Genomic DNA, 10,728 nt, shown 5'->3' with positions numbered 1-10,728 from the left:
CATATACCAGAGCTAAGGGCTGATTCTAGGCACTCTGTGTTGCATCATGCATAAGACCAGCCCTTAGCCATGGTTTATTGACCATATACCACACATCATCGGGCCTCATTGCTTAATTTATATACATCACTATCTGCTGTCTGAGAGAACAGTCATAGCAGACAAAAAGTTGCCAATCATCATAATATATCGAGTAGGTTATGGAACCTTGTAAAAAAGAGGCAGTTTAGTTGATTGAGGGTGTTTTATTCTGTGCAGATTCACCACAATAAAAAAAATCCCTCAGTTAGTAGGCTATTCTGAGGAAAATATTATGAGGCAAACTGTATCTAATATTCCACATAGTATATTGGCTATTGCTTTTCAATCTCCTTATTGCACTGCGCATTTTATTAAAGCCTAAATAGAATGCATTTTCTGCATGTCACTAATGAACACCATCGCCATTTTGGCTCCAGAGAGCGGCTCGAGCGTGTGAAGTCCATTGAAGAGAGAGTTTTCAGCGCCCTCTAACGGTCTCTCTCATAGAGCTCAAATGTCGACGGAGGGTGGTGCTGATGCTAGAAGGATACAGAAAGCGTCGACATAGAGGGATGTGAAAATCTAAACCTGACCAGGATCACGTTTATTGCCGCAGTCTCTGTGGCGCAATGGAATAGCGCGCTGGACTTCTAATCCAGAGGCTCCGGGTTCGAGTCCCGGCAGAGATGTGCAACTCTTGATGCTTCACGGCAGACCTGCGAGATTTTTATTACAGAAAATGAATACTGTCCCATAATAAACTGCAGCCACCATTTCATTCAATACATCCTTCTAAGAAGTATTCTAAATATATGGCTGCACTTCACTACATCTCTATACACCATAACTTTAAAAAAAAATCATATATACTAATAATGATAAAAATGTATCATCTGGCGTTTAATTAATATCAAATAAACACTTATTTACATATTTTTATGCTTCGTTTTATTTGTTCTTTACGTGATAGAATGGTATGTCCGACCACTTATTTAGCATTACAATATCAAAGGAAATTCTTGCTAGGCCTATATTATAATATATATATATTAAATCCCATGCTACTATTGACAGATTTATTTAACCGCACAAACAATCCATCCCTATATATTTTTTTTCCTGAAGTTGATCATCTCTGAGTAATCGTAGAAAATGAACCACTTATTTAGGAAAAACATATCAATGCCAGTCTACTGAATAAGCTATACTTGCAATAACGGACCAAACAAGGTAACACTGTAATGATGACAATGCCTGGAATCCTAATTATAGCGGTAAATGTTTCAGTGAACAAATTAGTGTAGCTGAATTTGTTGTTTTTATGAGGTGCATCCGTGTGAAGGTATTTTAATAGTTGTTCCAGTTGTTTGGGGAGTAGTTCAGGAGTCAGTGCACCTGAGGGCGCTCCAACACTGGTCTATACTTTAAAGCAAAGCGAGGGGTGGGAACAGGAGTGCAATAGCCTGATAGACCACTATACAGACTCAGCGGTGAACAGTGAACTCCACATCTGTATAGCCTTCATCACTAAATTGAGGGAAAGGAAGCAACATATGCTGTCACTTTTGGGGCAGAACTTGGTTGTATCACGCAGAATGATTGCAGAATGATTTGCTTTACAGTATGATTCAACTAGCCAAGTCCATAATCATGACACGTCATTGGATCTATAACCTATTGCTCCATCTCTCTTACAAATACAAATACAGAGATAATGATGATTCAAAAATCCGACAAACATTTTAGTTGTTTTCTGGTGACAAAGAAATGCGCATCTAATAGCGGTAACATCTAACGCGAGATTCAGACTAAAAAGAGGAGGGGGGGGTGCTGTGGCGCTGACGTGTGAGAGAGAGAGGGAGAGAGAGGAATGCGTCGCTAATGAGTAAACGGACCATCGCCCGAGCACGAAAGAGCGGACAACGGAAAGGAGGAAAAACGGAGAAATGTTGTAAACCGCAAAAAAAGAGCAGAAAGGGGAGGTGGAGAACGACGAAAATCGTCACATATATTAATTGGAAGGATTACAATTACCCTATACTGGTGAATGGAATCCAACTAGGATTTTTAATGCTGTCCTCACGGAGAATTGAGCTAACGGACTTACTGGTCTTCTGAACCATGCAGAGGCTTTTGCTCCTGAGTTTGGCGTTGAGTTTTCACCGTGGTAAGATTAGGGTTTTCCCTGTTACCTTCCCTAATCAATGACACACTGTTTCATGTTGTCGAACAATACCGAGGCTTTCAAACTTGATGAGGGCAAAAGTTATTCTAGTTTCGCTTCAGATGTGTTTGTGTGTGCGTGTGTGTGTGTGTGTGTGTGAGAGAGAGAGAGAGAGAGGTAGATGCTCAATTGTTCAGAGTGTATGGCGATGAGTTTTTCATTACATGCGCCGCAGTGTGTGGTAGGCTATTTCATAGGGTGCGTGTGTCTAACATGATCATGGCCCTGATTGGTGCAAGAACCTAGTATCCACAATATGACCTTAGTCCTGTGCATTCGGTAGCCTATAGCCTTTTATTCAAATAGGATGTTAGACAGAAAGGACGTGATTTGAATGACAGTGCACGTCTAAAGTGATTGACCAAATGTGCTCGATATTGCAATGTGGGAACGGCTTGCTTCAATCATTCAAACGTTGCTTGCCATATTTTATTGGTGCCCTGATATGTATAGCCTAATAACACGCACGCACACACACACATACCACGGACACTGGAGACGAGGTATGGCCAACATAGCTTCAACTATAATACCCCTAATGTCGTCTAGATATCATATCTGAGTAATATTTAGGCGATAATAGCTATTGTTATAACGTAGTTGCTAGGAGACAATTGCTCAAGGGTAAAGTGATTTCTCAGGCTACCTGTTAGATTACATCTTCCTCGTGCTCACGCGCACGGCACAAGGCAACCCTCCCTTTTCATTGTCTACCTTGTGCGTGTGACAGTAAGAGAGTGTGTGTGCTGTGGATGTGCAGGCGCGCGCAGGTACTGACCATCCGACCACTTTATCATATTGTAGGTAGGGGGTGTGTTTGAAAGGTCTATAGGATGATGTCATCCGTGTGTCTCTTTTTAGGTCGCTATAGGCCAGAGCTACTCCTTTGTCCTTCTCTCAACATCCATACACGATATCAGGCTACTAGTTATTAACTACATACTCAGTGTTAGTGTTGTATGACTTTTTCGCTGCCTAATCCTGTATAACAACTCACAAATGACCTATGTTGTGGCTGCTATAAACAGTATTCCTTATGAATAGTCATTACACACATACATCTCATTCACACATGGAATGAAGCTGATACACATGCCCCCACACACACACACACACACACACACACACACTAACACGTGCACACATGTACTAACACACACACGCATTAAACACGCACGCACACACTAACACATGCACATACACACGCACGCACGCACACACACTCACGATCATACCAATTCCAGTTGTTTTTTTCTGCAGTGATATTTCTCCTGGGCTCATTGCCACATGCTGAATGCATGATGTGTCCAGTTTTCTCTCTCATAAATCCATCAGGCGTTTAGGCCTGGCTCGCAGTCGGCGTTCCAATTCATCCCAAAGGTGTTCGATGGGATTGAGGTCAGGGCTCTGTGCAGGCCAGTCAAGTTTTTCCACACCGATCTCAACAAACCATTTCTGTATGGACCTCACTTTGTGCACGGGGGCATTGCCAACAAGCGTTAAGATTTCCCATCACTGGAACTAAGGGGCCTAGCCCAAACCATGAAAAACAGCCCTAGACCATTATTACTCCTCCACCAAACTTTACAGTTGGCACTATGCATTGGGGAATGTAGCGTTCTCCTGGCATCCGCCAAACCCAGATTCGTCCATCGGACTGCCAGATGGTGAAGGGTGATTGTCACTCCAGAGAACACATTTCCACTGCTCCAGAGTCCAATGGTGGCGGGCTTTACACCACTTCAGCCGACACTTAGCATTGCACATGGTGATCTTAGGCTTGTGTGTGGCTGCTCGGCCATGGAAACCCATTTCATGAACCTCCCGACGAACAGTTATTGTGCTGACGTTGCTTCCAGTGGCAGTTTGGAACTCGGTAGTGAGTGTTGCAACAGACGATTTTTACGCGCTTCAGCACTCAGCGGTCCCGTTCTGTGAGCTTGTGTGGCCTACTTCGCGGCTGAGCCGTTGTTGTTCCTAGACGTTTCCACTTCACTATAACAGCGCTTACAGTTGATCGGGGCAGCTCTAGCAGGGCAGAAATTTGACAAACTGTCTTATTGAAAGGTGGCATCCTATGACGGTGCCACGTTTAAAGTCACTGGGCTGTTCAGTAAGGCCTTTCTACTGTCAATGTTGTCTATGGAGATTGCATGGCATTGTGCTCGATTTTATACACCTGTCAGCAACGGGTGTGGCTGAAATAGCCACACCACATACTTTTGTATATATAGTGTAAGTGGCTCTGCTACAAGCCACGCACGCACGCATGCACACACACACACACACACACACACACACACACACACACTATGTAACATAGCATGCATGTCTCCATGTTATGTTTGTGGCATGGCTGTGAACTATCTCACACACTGTGCTCATTATGCCAAAGTGCAATGTCACCATTTCATCATTCATTTGTAGGCCATACTCTTTGTACTGCCTGTCCAATACACTGTTCTCAAAACACTTGAAGATACAAACTATTCTGTTGTTTTTATTCTATGTTTCCAGTTTTCTTAACAGACATTTCACATGGTTTGAAAGGTAAATGAATGTGCTGTTAACCATTCAACTACAAAGACTCTTTATAATTCATGAAAATGCTATTGTTGTTAGTAGACCTACACCTCCTAATCTTGCGACACTGCAACTTGCTGTTGCTACGGTTCCTACCTAGACTGCTTGAAGTGCTGGCTATAACAAAGGCCTCAGTGCAGGTGCAACATTTGTCCATTTGTCAGGCTCTGTCCTTGTGAACAATGCCACAACTACTGACACACACACACACACACACACACACACACACACACACACACACACACACACACACACACACACACACACACACACACTACTGACCAAAGAAACCAACCCTTATCAGTTATATATCCCATTTTAATGTTTTTGCACATTTTGTAAAAAAAAGTTTCAAATGGAACATGTGTAGTTCGAATCACATGTGGATATATTCATAATGTGGATCTATTCATAATGTGGATCTATTCATAATGTGGATCTATTCATAATGTGGATCTAATTCATAATGTGGATCTAATTCATAATGTGGATCTAATCATGATGTGGATCTAATCATGATGTGGATCTATTCATAATGTGGATCTAATTCATAATGTGGATCTATTCATAGTGTGGATCTATTCATAATGTGGATCTATTCATAGTGTGGATCTATTCATAATGTGGATCTAATTCATAATGTGGATCTAATTCATAATGTGGATCTAATTCATAATGTGGATCTAATTCATAATGTGGATCTAATTCATAATGTGGATCTAATCATAATGTGGATCTATTCATAATGTGGATCTATTCATATTGTAAGTCGCTCTGGATAAGAGCGTCTGCTAAATGACTTAAATGTAATGTAAATGGATCTATTCATAATGTGGATCTAATCATAATGTGGATCTAATTCATAATGTGGATCTAATTCATAATGTGGATCTAATCATAATGTGGATCTAATCATAATGTGGATCTAATCATAATGTGGATCTAATTCATAGTGTGGATCTATTCATAGTGTGGATCTAATTCATAATGTGAATCTAATTCATAATGTGGATCTAATCATGATGTGGATCTAATCATGATGTGGATCTATTCATAATGTGGATCTAATTCATAATGTGGATCTATTCATAGTGTGGATCTATTCATAGTGTGGATCTATTCATAATGTGGATCTAATTCATAATGTGGATCTAATTCATAATGTGGATCTAATTCATAATGTGGATCTAATCATAATGTGGATCTATTCATAATGTGGATCTATTCATATTGTAAGTCGCTCTGGATAAGAGCGTCTGCTAAATGACTTAAATGTAATGTAAATGGATCTAATCATAATGTGGATCTAATTCATAATGTGGATCTAATTCATAATGTGGATCTAATCATAATGTGGATCTAATTATAATGTGGATCTATTCATAATGTGGATCTAGCTGTAAGGTTTTGAACCATACTCCCAATTCCAGAATGTAATCAAGGAATGCTTAGCATTTTTGGCAGTTAGTTATGGCTGTGCTACAGTGTTACTTTCACTGTCAACACCATGTGACTTGATGCTTTGGTGCATGTTTGTTTGGTAAAACTATTTGTCATAATAGTATGACTGTATTAGTATGTTTGTTCTAGGAAAAAAAGCTACAAATTAGATGAGGCTCATTGTCCACTTTATACTAATATATAAAATGATCTAAACCACTGTAACAAATTATATTATGCATTATGTAGCTCAAAATTCGGTTATGATAATTCAAGTCATATAGCAGTAGGAGTTAAAGCCTCTACTACATGTATCATCTGTTTAACTGGGCAAACAAATGGAGTTCTGGAAACATTCTCGTAATATGTTCTCTGTAAGAATCCACAAAGCGAGACAGAGCAAGAGAGAAAGAAAGCGATAGAAACCGAAAGAGAGAGAGAAAGAGAGAGAGAAAGAGCCAAGTTTATCACATATGACTCAGCCTCTTTGCCATGTTTTTAAACTGTGTCTACATTATGCCGAGCATATTTTGGGGGTGGGGGAAGGGTGACAAAAAGTTGTGGTTGGGGCGTGGTGGGGGGGGAGGTGGGTAAAGTCAAGGGGGCCAGAACAAGACAGATTATAGTTTTTTGGTGGGTGGCTGTAGTGGGGGAAGGGGGGGATGAAAAGAAAGAAAGCGAGAGAGAGAGGCAGGGAGAGAGGGGAGGGGTGGACCAGGGGGAGAGAAAGGGACGATTACTCAAGCCTGACTGGCTCCTCTGTGGGGACAGCTAGCCACACACACACACACACACACACACACACACACACACCTCATTCACAGAGAATATGGAAGAGCGAGTTCAAAGGGCTACGCTCAGATCAGAATTCTTTAACCCACATCTGAGGCCTCTCCCTCCTTCCCTGAGCTCCGGGTCCTTGGAAGATGCCTCTGCACATGCCTTGGCATAGACTAGAATTAATTGGCATTAATCGCTTTTGAAACTTCTCGCCTTCTCCCTCTTCAATTCAGATGTATTTTTCTCCCTCCCTCCATTTTTCTCTCTCCCTGCTCTCCGTCCTTCCATTTCTCCTCTTCCTTCTTTCTGCTAGCTAAGCTCGATTCCCTTCTCTGTCTTTCTATCTGTCCCTTCATACTTTTTAAAATATTTTCCCCTCTCCCTCTATTTCCATTTACCCCTCAGCCTTTCTTTCTTTCTTTCTTTCTTTCTCTTTCTCTTTCTCTCTCTCTCTCTCTCTCTCTCTCTCTCTCTCTCTCTCTCTCTCTCTCTCTCTCTCTCTCTCTCTCTCTAATAAGTTCCAGATGTGGTTCTCACATTCCTTTAGTCAGTGGAGGAGAGGAAAGGAGAGGGGGAGGGGTCAGAAGAAGCACATGAATTAAAAGAGGGAGCACATGATGAAGGAAGAGTACAAAAACCCTGTACTGAAGACACACACACACACACACAGAGACAGACACACACACACACACACACACACACACACACACACACACACACACACACACACACACACACACACACACACACACAGGAGAGGGATTCAATGCTGTTGTGGGTCGTGTTTTTCTCCTAAAAAGTTTTGGGACATTTCCCCTTCCCCCTCTTCGCCCACTGTCCCCCAATCCCCCTCCCTCCTTCCCTCCATCCCTCTAACCCTCCCTCCTCACCCTGTAGGAATGTGGCCGACGGGTGATGATGTCATTTCATTTCTCCCTCGCTGAGTTTCTCCTCGAGAAGGGGAGGGAGATTTGTGTCGCTCCATCCATCTCTCTCTCCCTCTCTACAATAACAACATTACAGCTAGCCAACTAACTAATAAGCTTATTGGCTGGTCTACACTGCTATCCGTACAGCCGTTTAGCCTGCGAGGAAATAGTCAGGTTAACCAGATAAACTTTTAGGGGGAGAAGGATATGGTTACATACAGCTTATCCACATAAATTCCATACAGGCTGCTCGTTGACATGTAAACATTTCGCAAATAACTGTTAAACTATTGAGCTTACAGTAGACTTTCAATGGAGAATTCCTTCAATTTTGCAACGATACACACCTGTAGGTTAGCACGTTGCTATTAAGCCCCTTACATAGTGTGTTGCCATAGCCATACACCTCCTCCTCAACAGCCTGCAGATGTTAGTGATCCAGGGGTGTGTGGCCTGGCCCATGAATATATAACCTAACATCGCTCCAGGGGTCAAGGCCCCAGCTTTTATTAGATTGTTTGTGACGGATGACATTGTAAGAAGCGACATACTAATACAATTAGATTGAACTGGATTGAATTAAAGTAGACCTTGAAGAGCGTGAGTTATGGAAAGCACTGAACATAGAACCTCGGCTATTTGAATAGTTAAATCAGTGTTTCCCTTAGGTTGGGTAGGTCAAGGTATGGGCGGTTCACGGTGATAGACTGAGGTCTGGCTGGATACAGCATATTGTTTGTTTATGTGGTGGGTCACAGGGTAGGCCACAACTAAACATAGTTTGGAAACCCCTATGGTGAAATATTGATTCATAACAGTATTGATTTTGCTACCTAATTCAGATTTTGAATTACAATATTCTAGAACAAGGATCTAGCTTAGTATAATACAGCCACTTTGATATTTGTGGATCGCGTAGCCCTTGATCAGGGTTGGAAGCTGTCATTGGTAGTCCGTGGTTGTCACCCTTGGTTACCCTCAAGTATTCTTTTGTCACTCATTCACGTGCTCGTTTCACAATGGAGGGCCGGGGCTGGCTTATTTTAAGGAGAAGGGTTGTGAAAAGCCCAGGCATATTCCTCTGGTCCCGTAACGTGTCAGACACTTTGACCATGAATTATCATATTACCCTACACTGATCACAAGGGGTTGCCATGGCCACTGTGTCTATCATTGTGTCAGTGGTCCTCACTGGCTGTAGCCATGGTAACAATGTCTGTAATGGTGGTTCAATACAAATAAAGCACTTGAGATGTGAAATATGGGTGATTAGCCCTGGAGAAGAGGCTAGAGAGAAAAAACATACACACAGAGCGACAAATGGAGAGAGAGAGGAAATAATTATCTTCCCTCCATTTCCAAATAAATCTGTTTCTATGGCAACCATTTTACCAGGGTCTGCATGGATAGAGGGAGCGAGAAATAAAGAGAGGGAACAAGGGAAATAAATAAGATAGGAGGCGTGATGGAGAGGTAGAGAGGGAAAATGGAGAGAGAGACTGAGGGAGGGAGGGCGTGATTATTTCTTTGTATGTGCCACTGGACAGACAAAGGAAAGAAAGCAAGAGAACTGGGAGAGAAAGGAAAGGAACCGGGGGTACATGGTGACAAAGGAAAGGGAAAGACAGGGGTCTACGAGTGATAAAGGGGAGGATAAAGAGGTAAGATGAGAGAGAAGGGAAAAAATAGACACAATGCTTCTTTCTCTTTCTCCTTTTCTTAAACCTGTTCTTTCTCCACCTCAGGCCAGTCACCTTTGTGTATTGACTAACATGATGGCAGCATGGTCCCTCCTTCACTCCCTCTATCCTTTCTCTCTCTATCCTTTCTCTCCCTCTAAACATTCATTCCTCTATCCTTTCTCTCCCTCTATCCTTTCTCTCTCAATCCTTTCTCTCTCTATCCTTTCTCTCCCTCTAAACTTTATCTCCCTCTATCCTTTATCACTATCCTTTCTCTCTATATATCCTTTCTCTCTCTATATCCTTTCTCTCTCTCTATCCTTTCTCTCCCTCTATCCTTTCTCTCCCTCTATCCTTTCATTCCTCTATCTTTTCTCTCCCTCTATCCTTTCATTCCTCTATCATTTCTCTCTATCCTTTCTCTCCCTCTAAACTTTCTCTCCCTCTATCCTTTATCTCTATCCTTTCTCTCCCTCTATCCTTTCATTCCTCTATCTTTTCTCTCCCTCTATCCTTTCTCTCTCTCTATCCTTTCTCTCCCTCTAAACTTTCTCTCCCTCTATCCTTTATCTCTATCCTTTCATTCCTCTATCCTTTCATTCCTCTATCCTTTCTCTCCCTCTATCCTTTCTCTCCCTCTATCCTTTATCTCTATCCTTTCTCTCCCTCTATTCTTTCTCTCTCTCTATCCCTTCTCTCCCTCTATCCTTTATCTCTATCCTTTCTCTCCCTCTATCCTTTCTCTCCCTCTAAACTTTCTCTCCCTCTATCCTTTATCTCTATCCTTTCTCTCCATCTATATCCTTTCTCTATCCTTTCTCTCCCTCTATTCTTTCTCTCTCTATACTTTCTCTCCCTCTATCCTTTCTGTCTCTATCCTTTCTCTCCATCTATATCCTTTCTCTATCCTTTCTCTCCCTCTATTCTTTCTCTCTCTATACTTTCTCTCCCTCTATCCTTTCTGTCTCTATCCTTTCTCTTCCTCTATCCTTTCTGTCTCTATCCTTTCTCTCCCTCTATCCTTTCTCTCCCTCTAAACATTCATTCCTCTACCCTTTCTCTCCCTCTA

The 10,728-nt window shown here is 41.9% G+C and overlaps 1 protein-coding gene and 1 non-coding gene across 3 annotated transcripts in view; both read left to right on the top strand.

Moving 5' to 3' along the window:
- Window positions 1-636: 636 nt before the first annotated feature.
- Window positions 637-710, top strand: trnar-ucu (transfer RNA arginine (anticodon UCU)). The gene has a single exon. It is a non-coding gene; the product is annotated as a tRNA-Arg (tRNA).
- A 1,153-nt stretch (window positions 711-1,863) lies between these two features.
- LOC106577665 (kin of IRRE-like protein 1) overlaps window positions 1,864-10,728 on the top strand; it is a 35,273-nt gene continuing 26,408 nt past the window's right edge. Inside the window, exon 1 of one of the 2 annotated variants that reach the window (XM_014155981.2) lies at window positions 1,864-2,188. In XM_014155981.2, coding sequence (XP_014011456.2) covers window positions 2,143-2,188 — 46 coding nt within the window. In that variant the 5' untranslated portion in view covers window positions 1,864-2,142. The remainder of the gene's footprint in view (window positions 2,189-10,728) is intronic. The other variant, XM_014155982.2, reaches the window with a different exon arrangement.

Source organism: Salmo salar, chromosome ssa18 (genome assembly GCF_905237065.1).
Source record: "Salmo salar chromosome ssa18, Ssal_v3.1, whole genome shotgun sequence".
In the NCBI taxonomy this organism is placed as follows: Eukaryota; Metazoa; Chordata; class Actinopteri; order Salmoniformes; family Salmonidae; genus Salmo; species Salmo salar.
The sequence above is the reverse complement of the archived record's forward strand: the minus strand, read 5'-3'. Positions and strand labels throughout refer to the sequence as shown.